The sequence below is a fragment of the Microtus ochrogaster genome, unplaced genomic scaffold (assembly GCF_000317375.1).
Source record: "Microtus ochrogaster isolate Prairie Vole_2 unplaced genomic scaffold, MicOch1.0 UNK68, whole genome shotgun sequence".
NCBI classification, from domain to species: domain Eukaryota; kingdom Metazoa; phylum Chordata; class Mammalia; order Rodentia; family Cricetidae; genus Microtus; species Microtus ochrogaster.
In genome coordinates this window covers 1,150,316-1,166,882 of record NW_004949166.1, presented here as the reverse complement: position 1 = coordinate 1,166,882, position 16,567 = coordinate 1,150,316, and the positions used below count along the sequence as shown (strand labels likewise).

Sequence of the window (16,567 nt, the reverse complement as noted above, 5' to 3'; positions counted from 1 at the left end):
GCCTGCCTCTGCAGTGCTGAGATTGAAGCACAAAAGTGTCTCACGGCCATCTATTATGAGATCTGGTACCCTCTTCTAGCGTGCAGGCAGAACACTGTATATAATACATAAGTCTTAAAAAAGAAAAGAAATTTAGTTTTGAAACCAGACATGGTGGTGCTTGCCTTTAATCCCAGGATTCAGGAAGCAGAGATGGATCTCTGAGTTCAAAGCCAACTTGGCCTTCATAGCTAGACTAAGTCTCGAAGGAAGGAAGGAATGAATGGTCTCCAGGAAGCACGGGCTCAACTATGTCTTGAATAAATTAATAAATAAATGAATGACCAAATGAATAAATGGTCTGGTCTCCAGGAAGCAAAGATAGAACTCTTGAGGTCAATGCCAGCTTGTCCTACATAACTAGACTGTGGTTCAAACAAACAGACAGTTTGGTTTCCAAGTGGCTAAGAGTGCCTGCTGTGAGCCTGGAGAGATGATCCAGCAGTTAAGAGAGCTTCCTGCCCTTACAGAGAACCTGTAGCTCCAGCTCTAGGGGGTCACTGACTCTATGGGCAGGGCACACCAATAGTATGCACTCCTACAGACTTGCGTAAAACTAAGTTGGGCTTTTTTTTTTTTTTTTTGATTTTCGAGACAGGGTTTCTCCGCAGCTTTTTGGTTCCTGGAACTAGCTCCTGTAGACCAGGCTGGCCTCGAACTCACAGAGATCCGCCTGCCTCTGCCTCCCAAGTGCTGGGATTATAGGCGTGCGCCACCACTGCCCGGCTTGGGCTTTCTTTTTTAAAGAAAAAGATTTATTTATTATGTATACAACATTCCTTCCATGTATGCTTGCATACCAGAAGAGGTCACCAGATCTCAGTATAGATGGCTGTGAGCCACCATGTTGTTGCTGGGAATTGAACTCAGGACCTCTGGAAGAACAGTCAGTGCTCTTAACCTCTGAGCCATCTCTCTAGCCCTAAGTTGGGCTTTCTTATTTCAGGTCCTGCTAACTGGGTTCTCTGGACAGAAAAGCAAATGCTTCCTTCAAACAGCTCTCTTTTTGTTTTTTGTTAAAGATTGTTAGTTGTTTTGTTTTTTCGAGACAGGATCTCACTAAGTAGCCCTGGCTGTCCTGGAACACACTGTGTAGACCAGACTGACCTTGAACTCACAAAGATCCTCCTGCCTTTGCTTCCCAAGTGCTAGAATAAAAGGCTCTCTTGTTCTTTATATGTCTCTCATGTACGGGTTTAGGCAGCTTTCTCCCTCCCTCCCTCCCTCCCTCCCTCCCTCCCTCCCTCCCTCCCTCCCTCCCTCCCTCCCTCCCTCCCTCCCTTCCTCCCTCCTTTCTTCTTACACCCACAAAGATTCTATGAGTGTTAGAAGATCTTTAAAAACTATCGTTGTTTAAAAGTAAGCTATTAAAGCGGAAGACCACGACCAACTTTAAAAATCAGTGCTGTGGCACCAGCGGGCTAGGATGGTGGCTCAGCAGGTATAGTGATTGCTGCCCCAGTATGAGCTCCTAAATTCGTTCCCTAGCACCCACATGAGAAGTGGGCAGGGAAGGCGCACACCCAGGATCTTAGCACTGAGCGGCGGGGAGATGGGAGGATCCTGGGGCTCCGGACCTGCCCAGCTAGCAAGGAGGACAGAGTTTAGCTAAAATGCTAAAGCACGTACCCGCACACACAAAACAGTTGGGGAGACAGGCGCGTTCCTCTGGACAGAACGTGGCCACAGGCCCCGCCCCATGGCGCGCCCCGCTCTCTCCGGCGCGCCCGTTCCCACGGCGACCGGGCGCCAGGCTCCCGCAGCGGGTACTGAGTGGCGGAGGTGCTTTCATGAGCGGGGCAGGGGTGGCGGCCGGGGCACGGCCCCTCAGCTCCGCTGCCCCAGGCTCCCGGAGTGCGATCCGCCCGCGCCCGCGCCCTCCTGTCGGCCTACAGCACGCGGGGACGCAGCAGGCTCCGCTTGGGCTCAGCGAGGCACAGAAGCGGGTCCTGGACCTGGAGAAGAGCCTGCAGTTCCTACAGCAGCAGCACTCGGAGACGCTAGTCAAACTCCACGAGGAGATCGAGCACCTGAAGCGGGAGAACAAGGGTGAGCCTATGGGTGCTAGCCCAGCATTTACAGCCTGAATGCTGCGGCCATCAACTCTGAACAGTCTCCGGGTGCGGGGAAGTACGTGGGTGGCTTCTCTTTAGTAGGGCTTGCCTACAGGGCTTAGTTAGTCCTCATGTGGTTCGTTTGTGCCCACCAGCCCAGGCAAATGCTGGTCCTTCTGTGCACTCTGCCCAGCGCAGAGTACGGCCCAGCTCATTGTTCAAAACCGTTGCGGAAGTTAAACAGCAGAGCAAATGCGAGTAAATGGTCACCAACTAAACACATACAGATCTTTGGTAGGGATTGCTTGGATACTGCCTTGCATCCCTTCCAACCGGGGCGGGGCACCCTACATGCTCCCCATCTCCAAGGCTTGGCCTGCCCAGAACTTTAGGCCCCAGCGTGACATGACTGCTATTCACTCTGCCTTAGCTAGCGCTGCCCAACTTCCTCCCACTCAGGACCTGTGGCCTCAGTTTTCTCCCTCTTTCTGGTACTGTTTCTACCTGGAATGCCAAAGATTATTTCACTGGGCATCCTACTACATTAGAACTTCCTCTCTATGCTTTGGAGCCCCATGTCATACCCCACTAACCATTGCCAGGGGACCCTGGAAGGCCAGCCATCCTATCTTATTTCAGCAGCCTTGTTCCAGGCTGGCCTGAGGATGACAGGGATCAGCCAGACCCATGTAAAGAGGAGCCACACTTCTGCTCTGAGTGGCTGTAGATTGTAGGTGTGATAAGGAGTCTTTGCTTGTTTTCAGATCTCCACTACAAACTAATCATGAACGAGAAGCCTCAGAAAAAAGGTAGGACTCAGCTGTTTGCTGGGAAGCACCACTCATGCCCACGTGGCAGCACCGAGCCCTGCGTGCAAACTCAGGGGTACCAGTATGGGCCACTTTCCCCAGCCACAGCTGCTTTGCTGCCTCTCAGCACCACAGGCATGAGGAGTAGGAACTGTGCAGTAGGAACAGTAGGGAGGCTGCAGATGCTCCGGCTGCTGAGCTGAACTCCTGCAACTGGAGCAGCCCCGTGGCAGCCCCCATCCCCTGACCCTCATTACCCTGGTAGGTCAATGGCTGCTGTGATACCTGCCCCTGGATCCCTAGCCCCGAGCCACTGCTTCCTTAAACTTGAGTGAGGTGTCTCTCAGCATACTCCCTTTGGGGACTCCTTCCTGCCATCTCCACAGCAACCTTAGGGGCCTGAGAACTAGCCAGTATCCAGAGCACTTCCTCCTGTCCACTGTGGCTTGCTCTTCTTGTTGGTCCTCCAACATAGCTCAGCCCAAGGGCACATCAGCTGAGTACCTAGGTTCCCTCCCCTAATAAACTTTCAGGTCATTTGGTAATCTGATTGTTAAAGATGTCTGCTTGGAAATAAATATCCCAGTCCTGGCATGCCCAGGCTTCCTCTTCATGAAGGCATGCAGAGAATAGGAGGGCTCTTCAGCAGGGCAGAATGACCTGTTATGAACCCAGTGCAGCCCAAGCTGGTGGCCCGGCCCCGGCAGGACATAGAGGTGGAAGTAGAGGCCATGCTTGATCCAAGACCTGCCTTAGGGCCTACTGCTTCTTTGGTCACAGGACTTCTGCTTGGCAGCTGGCCCCTACAGAAGCCTGGGGTGACTGCTCCTGTGGGGACTCACCTGGGTGTGTAGCTACCATAAGGAAGTGTGGGACACAGCCCTGCCAGAAGCGGGTTCTCCGGCTGAGCCCTACGTCTTCCCCACAGGCAGTCTCTCTACATCCAGTCTTCAGTCCAACAAGTCTGCCTCCAACTCCACAGCATCCGGTGAGCCAGGGCCCTAGGCTGGACAGTCAGTGGGTCGTGCTGCCTAGAGAGTTGAAAATCCTTGTCTTTGGCAAAGGGGGCAGCCCCAATATCCTATGTACAGAAACACCCAGTAAAAGGGTCTGTGGGACAGGAGGTGAGGCTCCCTAGGAGGACGAAGCCTGGCTGTCAGTGTGGCATAGCCAGATGCTGTAGCAGGCCCACCCTTTGGGGTAGTGAGTAGCTGTGTCATTAACAGAGGAACTCACGTACCCAGTCTGTTTCCTTCTGGGAGGGTGGTATGTGCTCCACCCATAGCCCCCAGCCCCTGCCCAGACAAAATACAGAGCTTCTTCTTACATTCACCTTCTTTAGGAGGCTAGCCAGCTTCATAGCAGCAGCCCCGGGTGAATGAACGCACGCAGGCCAGATCCCAGGCATCTAGTTTCTTCTACCCCCAAACGGAAGCCAGCGTCCTCCACGTGACTAACCTGGCACGTCCAGCAGGCGCTACCACAGGCTTCACCCTCCCAACTTTATTCCTTCCCTCTCTTCAGGACAGCGGAGGAAACTGATGCAGGGTCAGGGCTACTTGGGTCCATTGGTTGATCCTAGAGAATGGGTCAGTGGCTTCTAAGGCCTTTTGTGATGGCCCTGTTGCTGTGCCCTGCAGCCAACTGTCAAGGCAAGACCAAGCCCCAGCCCAGCTCCTTCAAGAAGCAAGAGCTGAAGTCTGACGCCCTCCAAAAGACAGAGCTGGAAGAGCAGTCACTCAGCAGTGCTGCCCTGTTCCACAGCAGCAAACTGGACAAGGCCTCTGGGGTGCAGGGACAGGCCAAGTAAGGCCTGCTTGCACCCGAGGACCAGGCCTGCACCCCAAGGGCCCCAAGCTTACCCTTAATAGGTTTCCACCCTGGGACCAGACTCCATAGACCTGACTCCATTTTGATGAAAATGGGCTCCAGGGAGCAGGCAGCTGCCAGGTTGCTTGCTGTTCTTCTGGCCTCTACTTTCTTCTCTCCCCTGGGGGTCCTGCAGAGACCCCTGGTTGATCTCACCTACAGGGGACCAGTGGAAACCCCTAAGTTGCTATTTTCTCAGAGAAGAGACAGAAAGTGATTTGGCCTAATTAGTTTGCCAGGAGGGAGGGTGGGGTCCCCAGGGACAAGGGTCTTGATATGCAGACCTGGCTGGCTTGGAACTTACCCTGTAGGCCTTCCCCCCACTCTGCCTCCTGTGTATGAGGATTACAGGTGTGAGCCACACCTGGCTATAGTCTGTTTTTACCAAGAACACTGAGTAGGATTCCTGTGCCCGACAAGACTGGAGATGGCGTCTGTCTGATCAGTTTGCCTTTGGGAGACATGGGTTAGCAGAGCAGAGCAAGAGCCAACTCTGGGACCCCAGTTTTCCCAGTAGTCAGGCTCTGCCTTCTCTGAAGCCCCAATTCCTGGAACTACTATGGGCAAGAAACATGTGGGATGAGGTTACCTGGCAGCTATCTAGTTGCTCCCTCAACAAGGCAGAAGAGAGACCTGGGTCACAGCTGGCTCTGGAGCACCCTGGCTAGTGGGCAATGGAGCCCGACCTCTTCCACACTGGCAGGCAGGGAGGCTGTGGGTGGGTGGCTAGACCATTCCCACAGGTCGCCTCCGTGCTGCTGTAATGTTTCAGAGACGAGGATGCAGAGGCTTCCAATTCAGGGGCCACGTTGGTGGGGGGCAGCCATGGCAGGCAAGGAACAGGGATGGCCTCCATATTGGGCCTGCCCCCGTGCCTGCGCAAGCCCACCACAGTGCAGCAGTGTGAGGTGGTCATCCGTCAGCTGTGGAACGCCAACCTCCTGCAAGCTCAGGAGGTGAGGCCCTGGGCAGGTATATGACCTTGCACGCCAGTAGCACGGGACACTGTACCCACCATGCTTCTCCCTGCTTTTCAGCTACAGCACCTCAAGTCACTCCTGGAAGGGAACCAAAGGCCCAAAGCTGCAGCTGAGGAGGTTGGGCTGGGCTCTCCAAAGTGAGTGCCTTGTGCCCGGCGCCCTGCCCCAGCCCAGAGGAGGTGTGGGCATCATGGCTAACTTTCTTTCCCAGGGACCAGGAGTCCATGCAGTTCCCCAAGGTCACCGCCAAGGGCCTCTCTAAGAAGTGGTAAGTCCCAGACACAGGGAGTGGGTGCCCCCAGGGACAGAAGGGTAGGGTGTCCAGAGTTAAAGCCAGGCAGGCTCTGCTCCTAGCCCAGCGACTGGTTCAGGTTACCCTGAGGCAGCTGGCAGATGCCTGCCCTGACCATGCTTTCCTCCACCCAGCCTAATTCTGAGCCCAATGCCTGCGACAGAGCGTGCCATCCTGCCTGCACTGAAGCAAAGCCTGAAAACCAACTTTGCTGAGCGGCAGAAAAGGCTGCAAGTAGTGCAGAGCCGGCGGCTGCACCGCTCCGTGCTGCTGGGCCGGCGCCCTGGGGGCCGGCCATCCTCTCTTGATAGTGGTTCACATCAGCCCTACTTTTCAGCCACACGAAATTCCAAGACAGACAGAACCCATGACAGATAAAGTCAGAATTGAGGAAACTGTCTATTTTCTCTATTATTTTACTATTCCTGCATCTATGCAAAAGCACATTATAAAATGTTATTCTACTACCCACGGACTGAAAATAAAACTGTTTCTCTAAGCCCTAAGCTTCTTTCCTCACAGCTGTCAGGTGTCCCTGCTGCTCTGGAAGTGCCTGCCCCATCTAGGCAGCCAGAACTGGCACAGCCTAGAGGTGCTGTGCACTAGCAGTCTCAAGGCATTTTGGGTCCAGCTGGCTTCCTTCCTTGACTGGCCTGCGGGCTGCCTTCTAGGTACATGAGGATGACTGAGAACAGTCCTGGCTGCCTGGACACCAACCATGCTGGGCTCACCTGCTGGAGGGAAAACTGTCTTCTCCAGATGACACTCTACCTCAGGCCAGCAGCTGCCGCCCGGAAGTGGCCAGCCTGCGCCTACCCCTCCCCAGCATCAGAACCTCACCCTTCCACTACCCACCCTTACATTAATCTCAGTACACTAGACCAGGGCCTGAATCAGGAGGCGATGTCAGGAAGTAGATGAGGTCCAAGGATCCTAAGATGGACAGTACCCCTGCCAGTGGGCCCAGACTCACAAAAGGTAGACACAGTAAACTCCTGACAAACACAGGAATAATAAATTTATTATAAAAATCATATAACAGAGTAGTGCACATATAAAAATGGGGAATTTCTTTTCACCAGAGCGCTACCCATTACAGCCCAGCGTGGCAAGTGCCTTAGGGCAGCGTTCTGAAGGAAGCCCATGCTCCTGGTGGCGGTACAGATAATAAGAATACGGTGTTCTGAGGCTGTGGGTCCCAATGACAGTATCTGACCAGCCGCTCATGTCTCACAGCACTGACAAAGGCCCTTCACCCAAGAGTGGCATAGGAATGTCAGGGGCAGCCCCCGCCCCAGCTGGTCCTTCTCACAGCACTGAGGAGATCCATGAAGCTGAGGTCCTGCTAGCAGCAGAGAACCTGCTGCTGCCGCTGCCTTACTAGCCTTTCCTTCAAACTGAAACCTGGGCCCTAGATTCAGAAGTATTCATAGTGAGGTGTCCATGTACCTTATGAGGCACAGCCTGAACCCCACACTGTGACTGGAGTTTCCTATGTCCTCAACATTCTCCAGACACAGGTACAATGTACTGTGACAGAGACGCTGAGGTGGGACCTGAGTTCTCATGCTGCTCAGTGGACATGGAGTCCAGGAAGGCTGTAGGAAGCATGGCTGTAGAAAGTGTTGGGCCTGACTTCTGGAAGAAATCAATGGGAAGCCTTCCTGGGAACATCCCAGGCCCTCATGCAGCCAGCTCCACAGCTCCCTGATCAATACTGCACAAGCATGGGGAAACATCTGACAGTCCCAAGACAGAAGGAAAAGCAGGAAAGCTAGCCTAAGCCAGGCCCTCTAGGAAGCCAACCCCCAGTAACATATGGTAGTGGTGTGAACTCCGCAGCAGGGGCTGCCGCTGGTCCTCAAGTTCAGCTTGCTAAGCAGCTGAGAGGCAGGCCTGGTGGATGCTCTGGGCCCAGGTGTTGAGCAGGGCTGTGACAGAGTGCTTGTCGGGAAGCTGCAGCAGCCTGGAGGTCATGCACCGGTGCACTGACTGCAGAAAGGGGTTGGCATCTGCAACACAGCAGCAACCATGAGTGCCGGGCCTGGCAAGGCAGCAGCCCCTGAACCAGCTCCAGGAAGGGGTGCCACCTCTTAGTCTCCTGTGCTAAGAACTGGAATTTGTATGGAGCCCCAGACAGTCCCTGCTGTGTGCCAGCAGAGCCTTAGGGATTTGATTATTCCACCCAAGGGGCTCTCTCTGGAGCCCGATCACACAGACAGAACTATATGAACTGCTGCTGATGGCCCTGGGAATACCATGGAATACCATGAACTCCAAAGGAATACCATGAACTTGACTGCCCTCCCCCACTTGACAGGTGCCCCGAAACTGTTGGCAAAGGGCAAAGGACACAGTGGCCCTTCTTTCTCCAGGCAACTGCGGTACAGCCTACCCTGCCTACTGGGGAGATGTGAGGTATCTTTCCGCTGTATAGGGACCCTGGATGTGCAGAGATGATCCTGCCTGCCTTGGGTCTCCAATGGTTTTTCTAGGTTCACCCACCATACTGCCACTGACGGTCGATCCACATCGGGCTCTGAGCAGGGTAGTCAGCAGGCACACTGAGCTCCAGTGGTGGCACACTAGGGAGGTCCTTGTCATCTGGAACACAAAAACTGCACATGTGAACCAGCTGACAGCCTGGTGAGCTGACACACCCTGCTCACCTCATCCCTGCTTTGGTGGAGAAGGATTGAATGCATGGACTCAGGTGCTGGGGGGAGCTGGGGAGTTGGGACAGGGAATGAGAGGTGAGGCTAGAGCTGCAGTGTGGCAGGCCGTGTGAGCACATGTGTAGCTTGAAGGCCCTGGAGACTGGCCTGAGCATGGATGGCAAACCACCACACCCACACCCCTGGACACTCACCCAGCTTGCAGATCAGGTGGACAGCGCCGTTGTTGCTACAGTGAGAAGGGTCCAAGTTCACCAGGAACTTGGGGTCCAACCTGGCCACTTCACCTTGCAGCACATTGGGGATGCTCTGCCGCTCCTCGTCCTCAAATCTGCGCTTCCGGGAACATACCACTGGGGACCTGGAGGAGGGGACTAAAGTTATTATGCAGATGCCACACAGCTTCTGGCTGCTGCTTATCACGAGGGCCCAACCCGGGTATACATACACAATAGGTGGGCCATGGATGGCCATCATGGCGGGCACGAATGTGCGGTACAGGGAATGGTTGAAGACAGGTGAACGGATGTTGGCCAGGACTGCATCTAGGAGTGGCTGGCACAGGTCCTGCTGTTTGGTTGGAAGAACTGGGGGTGGTGGGGGTGTGGGCTAGAGACAAGACAGAAAGGGTCAGTGGCCTGGGCTCAAAGCCTCATCATTTTGAAGAGTCTTCCAGACTCTAGGGTCCTCCACAGCCTCTACCAGACAGAGTGCAGACAATGGTAGCTGATTCTGAACGCATTCCGGCCTGCAGCCTCATTCCCACCCCAGTGCCCACATCCTCAGGGCAGGGCCTGAACAGAACTAGCAAACACAGGGTAGTAGGAAGGATTGGGCTCCGAGAGTGACTTCTGCCCTCCTTGCTCCTTGGGTAGAATTTCCAGATGAAATCGGGTTCCTTGAGAGCACTAACTTCTGACCCTTGGGCTCCACTCACCACTGCCATGTCATTCTTGAGTTTCTCCAGGGCAATCTCACACTTCTGCAAGGTCTTCAGGGGACACCTAAGGAGAGGACACATGATCTGACACTCTGCTGGAGGGCTAGGGCAGGCGACTCTTGGAGGCTGGTCCTGACCACCATCCAGGTAGTCTCTGGGGCCTTGGCCACTGGAAGCCATCACAGGACTCCCAGCCCACTGGCGTCTTCCAGAACAGACCCAGCAGGACTCAGTCTCATTTGGGCCAGCTCTTGCGCAATCTTGGCCCTGTGGCTTGAAGGGCTCTAACCTAAGAGGGCCTGGAGGACTGCGTAGCTCCAGCAGGCCTTACCCAGCAGTGACTGCCAGACAACTGGAAGAGTCCTCCTGAAGTCAGGCAGGGCTATGACGCCTCAGTCGGTGTGCAGACATACCCACGGACACCGTAGTCCTCAACACTGCCATTAACTGTACCCTATGGCTGGTGGGCATAGGCGGTGGAAGCCTGGCAGCCCAATGTCATCCATGAGCTTCTGATAGGCCTCATTTGGGTTTGTCTTTACAATTAGTGCACACAGCTGCAGCTGGGCCCATAGCACACGGGTGAGACGCAGCAGTCTGCCAAAGGCCACTGGCAAGTTAGGAAGAGTCCAAAGGCAGACTCAGCCGTCATGGGTAGCTGCAGGTGGGGCCACTACAAACCAGGACCTAGGATAGTGTCCCATGAACCAGGCAGGCTATGACAACCACAGGAGGAAGTGTGAGGCCCACGAAGCCTTGGGCAGGGTTGAAAGGTGGGTGCTGGGACAGCAGGCAGGGTTGAAGCTTCAGCACACACCTACTTGTGAAGCCATCCTTGCTTCAGGTATGGTCCACAGAGCTGCTGGACCCTTTGTTAAGCCCACACTGTCACCAAGTCTTGGGGACTCTGTGAGTTGTGGTACAACACAGTCCCTCCCGAAGTCCTAGAGCAGTGCTCACCGCTTAGAGGGGTCAGTGAGAATGTCCAGCAGGCTCTTCATCTTACTGAGGTCCTTTTTTCTGTCTAGGAAAGGAAGGGGACACTAAGAAACAGGCCCTGCATGTCCCGGCCCCGTCCTGGCCTGGGCCAGCCTACCTTCATTCTTGTCGATCTTGTTGATCATGCGTCGCAGGGGCTCAATGTACTTGGACAACTGCTTCAGCTTGTCCAGATACTGTTGTTCTTCAGCCTGGCTGGAACCAGCTGGGCTCATGACAGAGCTGGGGTTCACTGCAAAGGACAGGATGGGTAAGATGGATGGCTACAACCTGTGGGGCAGGTGTCACAACAAGTCTGGGGGTCCCATGAGATCTTTACACAACTTGAGACCTTGGGAGGGGAAGGGGTATTAGGGGCCTTGTAGAGCTGTCCACCCAGCCCAGGCCCAACTTACCAGGGGTGTTTAAAGGTCCAGGGGAGGGGACGCTGAAGTTCTGTGGGGTGCGTGCTGTCACTGGGCTCTGAGAAGGCTGTGGTGAGGGGCTAGGCAGGAAGCTGCTGGGGGACGGGGCAGGGCCGGAGCTGCAGCCAAGTGAATAAAAGCAGGTCTGAGCCCAGAACACCATGCCAGCCATGTCAAAAGGGGTGAAGGGAGGAGGAAGCACGTGTGCACCCCCACCAGCCTACCTGACATTGGAGTTGGGCTGTGAGCCAGGTTGTGGGGAGGGCTGTGGAGGAGGGGGCATCGACTGTGGGGTCTGCACCTGCTGGCCCGGCGATGGTGAGGACAGCATGGTGAGGCTGCTTTGGCTGACCTGGAAGTGGAGAGACTTAGCCAGCTCCATGCTATACATGCACCCTTCCCAAAGCACCCACTGGTCCGACCTCTCATCTTATACAGCCTTTTTTTTCTTCAAGATACTATACACTCAGGCACAAGCCTCACCTCTAGGTGCATACAGCACATGGTATCCAAGAGGGTGGAAGAAGGCCAAGCGGGCAGCCTGGCTCCTTGGAGGAGGCCCATGAGGATTTCAGGTTTCTGGGCTGGCATAGCTGTGGTAACGACTTGTTTCTCAAGCATTTGTGTGTAAGGAGGGAGCCTAGAAAGGCTTTTTGCTCTGCCTAACCTAGGAAACACTTCTCTGAGGATCAGTAAAGACGGTTCTTTGCTAGCCTATGGAGACAGTCTTCCTGTGTGCCTGCCTCCCTGAGTCTTCCTGTCTGACTCTAGCTCCAAGAACGAGGTCTTGAACGAAGTGGCTGTGACTTGTGCAGATGCTGCCGCCTCACCCCATCTTAACTGGGGTGAGATGGATGGCCAAGGAGTCACGTGCATATCTGTAAGCGGTACTATCCTGACTCCACAGCACCTCTGGCTAGCCTGGCAGAGCCCACCTGAAGGGATGAGTATCAGAGATCCCTGGGCTCAGAGGCCTGGCTCTGCCCACAAAGTGGCTACCCTCTGCTGTCAGTGCATATTCGGACAACAGACACAGGGCTGACTGCACCACCACTAGCACCAGGGCCACTGACTATCTAAGAACTCCAGGGACTGAAAGCACAGAACCAGGCAAAGGGAACAGGATGTACCTGCTCCCACTTTTCAGCAGAGAAGCGTAGGAAGGCTGTTCTAGGTGGAGATATGGCTGCCCATTGGTCTCTTGCTATCCTGGGACACCCTGGAGGCCATACCAACTCAAAAGGCCCCAAGCATCCAAGGAAGCACTTCTTCTACGCCAGTCGATCACTGTGCACCAAGCACCCCCACAGCTTGCTTCTTGTGGCTCACAGGCCAGCCAGCCAGTCTGTAGACCAAGTCACTCAGGTGCCTCTCCCAGCTTACTAGACACTGATGCCCAAGTAGGGCCATACTGCCACATCTCCCCACACCATCTCTACCACATCATGGAGATTGTTGGGCAAAGATTACTACTTATGAGTAGGTTCTTAACCTCTCAAATGGGAATAGGTGCAGATCCAACAAGGAAAATGATACCTGCACTTCTCACACTGGCCAGACCAAGGACGACATGGGGCCTGGCATGGTAGACTGCTTGGCCATCTCAGAACCAAGTTTAGTTTCTAGAGACCTCCTGGAGTAGCTCACAACCACCTATAATTCCAGCTCAAGGACCCAATGCTGCCTTCTGGTTCTGTGGGCATTGCCCTCACATGCACTAACCCCCACAGAGAAGCACACTCAGAAACATAGTTAAAATCTCAAAGAAAAAAAGGGTGGCCCAGACAATGATGTCACTCTGTGACCAAGACACCCCTGCACAGTGGGGAGCAGGAGAGCAAAGTCAGGCATCTGGCTGCTGGGCAGTCACATCAGTCTTCCTCTGAGCAGAGACTCACCCTGACTTAGGAGGTCAGAGTTGAGCTTGGCAGACAACATGCAGGTCTCGCTAGAGCATCCAGCACAGCTATGGATACCAGGGCAGGCACATGTCACCCAGACCATAAAACCTGCTTGGAATCCACCCATGTCCTATCAAAGTCCCAAAACCACACAGTTCCAGGAAGACTACAAAGGGTACAAAAAAAAGGTTGTAGTTCAAGCCCTACCCTATTGGCCTGGGCTTCCATACATGTTCCCAAGAGACCCTGAAATCCCTTCCCTTTCTCTGTGCCAACTGCCTACCCACACTTGATACTGCTGCAGCGGCTATTCCTGGTAGCTGTTCTTGGCTCAGGCACACTACATGGGACAGTTAGGCACCCTGAAGGTCACAGGACTGAACAGGGCTACAAAGTAGGAAATTTCACAGTTCAGTCCTACCTTAACACTCACACTTGGGCACAGGACACACACTTTGACACCCTCTGCCTTTGTTGATGACATAGCAGAGATCAAAGCAGCTGCCCCAAGACAAGAGCAGTGGTCTAAGACATGAAGGAACAATAATCAGAGGAGCATAGGGGATAGAGAAGCTTCCAACATAGGTAAAACCTGCAGAGCCCAGCCAAAGGGTCATGCCTTTGGGGACAAGAGGGTGTCTTCCCTGTTGGGAAGCCTGGACATCAGTGTCATGATTCTCTTCCCCTAACATAGTCCAGGCTGCACCCAGCCTATGTACACATGAGATTCTTCCAGACCACATAAGCAGCATGTGCCCCAGCAAACCTCACCAGGGTTTTACCAGCTCTGGGACTTCCAGGAGACAGAGTATGGGGTCAACCTGGATTCTTTGGCTGCCCCAGGCCAGGGCAGCTAGCAGGCCCCAGAGGATGGAAGGCAGGGAAAGATTTCTAATAGGAAGGAAAACAAACCAAGGATACCCTTTCACCTCCATGATCTGGAAACTCCAGCCCCCTAGAACCTTCTAGGAGTCAGTGCCAAGTTGTTCAAGTCTTAGTCATCACAGATATCCCTGGTACAAAGGAGCAGCCCAAAAAGCATCTCTAGCCAGAGGTGACCTAGCAAGGAGCAAGAATGTGGGGAAGAACCAGAGGGGCGCTGCTGTTCTTGGGGCTTCTGCTATCAGGGAAGGGGCGGGCAATGGGACATGGACACATTCTTAGCCCAGGCATGGGCATGTCACAGGTGCTATCAAAAGTCCGAGTGGCACCTGAGGAAGAGCTTCTGACAGACCCTTGTACAGCATCTGTCACTTGCATGTTATAGGCAGGAACTTGGCAACCAGTCAGGTGATTTGCTCAGGGAAAGACCAGGTACTGTAAACATGGGGCTTCAGCAATGGTGACAGTCTGCTAGGTAGATCATGTGGGAACTATATAGCATGATTGGGTCAGAAGGAAGAATATGGGTAGACTGAAAAAAACAAAACAAAACAAAACAAACCCAGGAGGCCAGAGGAACCACAGCTGGGGATGGGGGTCAATTCAAAGGGCCACAGAGAACCTTGAGACAGGCAGGCACTGTGATTTTGCTCCTTTCTGGATCCTATACCTGCCTAGCACTTAAAACTGCCCTTGCTCCTGACCCAGTACTGAACATGAACATGGAGTCCCACTCCAGAGAAGCAAGGAGCTCTTGTCATGGTCTGCTTGCTTACATTCACCATGTTTCACTGACAGGCAATGAGGATGCTGCTGGCTTGGCCCTGGTAATGACAGGAAGGAAAGGCTGAAATCAGACAGCTATACTGTATGGCAGAAGGCAGCCTGCAGCCTTTTCTCCACTAATTCTCTCCCTTAAGTACTCTCAGGGCCTTTCTCCTCTGAGGAGGAAGCAAAAATGAATGTGCTTAAAAAAAAATCAAGCCAGCTGGGCCATGGTGGCACATGCGTTTAATCCCAACACTTGGGAGGCAGAGTCAGGAAGATCTCTGAGTTCGAGGCCAGCTAGAGAGTGAGTTCCAGTACACAGAGAAACTCTGTCTCAAAAAAAAAAAACAGTAAAATAAAATAAATAAAACAAAAAATCAAACCAAATCAAAGCAAAGCAAAGCACAACCTTGTCTTAGATGCTCTGGCCACACTGTACTGCTCCAGACTCCTACAGCTGATGCGTTTGTCTCCGGCACACTAGCCCAGAGCTGCATGGACATGTCCCTACCTGCCAGGACCTCACAGGACAATCAATAAGTCTGGGTGGACTTAAGCTGGTATCTAACAGTGATGGCTCAGTCAATCAAGCCATAGTGTTCTATGAAACTGGCCCAAACTTTTTCAAGTACCTTTTATCTATTTTTACATATTTTTCTCTTTCCTTTCCTCCAATGAACTTCCTTGCCTTCTGGGTTTAGGAAGCACTATAGATCCTAAGAACCACTCAGTTCACAGTAGGAGACAAGAGGCAGGATAAGGCCCAGGCCAGAACCTAGTCCAAGAGATGCACAGACTAGAGAGAGAACAAGGCTGTCAGAGAAACAACAAAAGCAGGGCTAAGGGTTCCTAGGAGAGTCTACTGACAGGATTTGAGTCCTGATCCTCAGCACGCTACCTTCTGCTCCTTCCCACTTGTCCACAGTGAGAGCTAACGTGATTTTACACACGAAGAACCTTGCTCAAGATCTGGCATACATCACACCCTCAAAATTGTTGGGGACCTTTAGTTTCCACAGAGTCCTCTGTTAGTCATCTATCTCCACAACTCCACCTGACTCTGAACCCAACACACACTGAGCAAGAGGCCTCTGCACCTCTGAAGAAAACTACACAACTGTCCCATGACTATGTGCAGTTCCTGCATGTGGGCCCTCAGGCAAGGCAGGAATTCCATCTGCTAAAATTATAGATACATTTTCCTTTTTTTCCTTTTGGTTTTTCGAGACAGGGTTTCTCTGTGGTTTTGGAGCCTGTCCTGGAACTAGCTCTTGTAGACCAGGCTGGTCTCGAACTCACAGAGATCCGCCTGCCTCTGCCTCCCGAGTGCTGGGATTAAAGGCGTGCGCCACCACCGCCTGGCGGATACATTTTCCTTTGTAGGAAAAGGAATTCTAAAGTTCTTTCAGTTATCAGGGTTCCTACAATAAACTCACTCATATGGAAAGCCCTGTGATGAAGGCACACTCAGGCACTCTACTCTCATCATCTTCACACAATGCTGTACACAAAGGAATACACAGGTGGGGGACATGTGTACAGCCTATGTCCACGAAATCATCAGGTGTACAGAGTGGAGTTTCTATATGGCAATGACTCCTCCCAGCTAACTCTATAATATTCTGGACCAGCAAAACGTTTGCCCATGGTGGCTGTCCGCAGTGATCTGGACCATACAACTCAATGTCAGTGAGTGCTTAAAATGTGATCGGCACTACTGAGGATCTGGATGCTCGGTGGAAACCTAACAGCTGCACACAGTGCACAGCATTGCACAGCAGAGCCCTAGGAAGCCACACTGTCTTCTTTTGAGATCACATCTCATGCAGCTCATGTTGGCTTCAAACTCATGTCAAGAGTTCCATAAATAAATAAATTTAAAAAAAAAAAAAAAGGTGGCGGGGAGGAGGCAGAAATCCTTAATAAATAAATAAATTTAAAAAAAAGAGTTCCAG

General features: G+C 53.1%; 2 protein-coding genes across 8 annotated transcripts in view; one reads left to right on the top strand and one right to left on the bottom strand.

Annotated features, from left to right (window-relative positions):
• Positions 1-1,606: 1,606 nt before the first annotated feature.
• On the top strand, positions 1,607-6,530 carry LOC102000871 (coiled-coil domain-containing protein 74A). Of its 2 annotated transcripts, XM_026777447.1 has the most exons (9): positions 1,607-2,088; positions 2,858-2,902; positions 3,831-3,890; positions 4,427-4,450; positions 4,543-4,708; positions 5,544-5,727; positions 5,809-5,888; positions 5,963-6,019; positions 6,178-6,530. In XM_026777447.1, exons 1-9 carry the CDS (start codon positions 1,653-1,655, stop codon positions 6,419-6,421), a joined length of 1,296 nt encoding a protein of 431 aa, XP_026633248.1. In that variant the 5' UTR covers positions 1,607-1,652; the 3' UTR covers positions 6,422-6,530. The 2 variants fall into 2 exon arrangements, with proteins under 2 accessions (XP_026633248.1, XP_013210203.2); XM_013354749.2 differs by lacking the exon at positions 4,427-4,450.
• Positions 6,531-7,041: 511 nt separating this feature from the next.
• The window catches only part of Med15 (mediator complex subunit 15), a 64,537-nt gene continuing 55,011 nt past the window's right edge, over positions 7,042-16,567 (bottom strand). For 5 of the 6 annotated variants that reach the window (XM_005369978.3, XM_005369979.3, XM_013354771.2 and 2 more), the window contains 9 exons: positions 11,286-11,413; positions 11,053-11,180; positions 10,755-10,889; positions 10,619-10,682; positions 9,656-9,722; positions 9,167-9,327; positions 8,913-9,079; positions 8,549-8,647; positions 7,042-8,055 (listed from right to left, as the gene is read on the bottom strand). In XM_005369978.3, coding sequence (XP_005370035.1) covers positions 7,919-8,055; positions 8,549-8,647; positions 8,913-9,079; positions 9,167-9,327; positions 9,656-9,722; positions 10,619-10,682; positions 10,755-10,889; positions 11,053-11,180; positions 11,286-11,413 — 1,086 coding nt within the window. In that variant the 3' untranslated portion in view covers positions 7,042-7,918. Of the gene's footprint in view, positions 8,056-8,544; positions 8,648-8,912; positions 9,080-9,166; positions 9,328-9,655; positions 9,723-10,618; positions 10,683-10,754; positions 10,890-11,052; positions 11,181-11,285; positions 11,414-16,567 lie in introns of all 6 variants that reach the window. The other variant, XM_026777465.1, reaches the window with a different exon arrangement.

What these genes read in the sequence shown, in the direction of transcription:
- LOC102000871 (XM_026777447.1), top strand. Translation starts at nt 1,653, where the DNA reads ATGCTAAAGCACGTACCCGCACACACAAAACAGTTGGGGAGACAGGCG. An exon ending in CCTGAAGCGGGAGAACAAGG is followed by an intron (nt 2,089 to 2,857) that starts GTGAGCCTATGG and finishes GCTTGTTTTCAG; the next exon opens with ATCTCCACTACAAACTAATC. An exon ending in CGAGAAGCCTCAGAAAAAAG is followed by an intron (nt 2,903 to 3,830) that starts GTAGGACTCAGC and finishes TCTTCCCCACAG; the next exon opens with GCAGTCTCTCTACATCCAGT.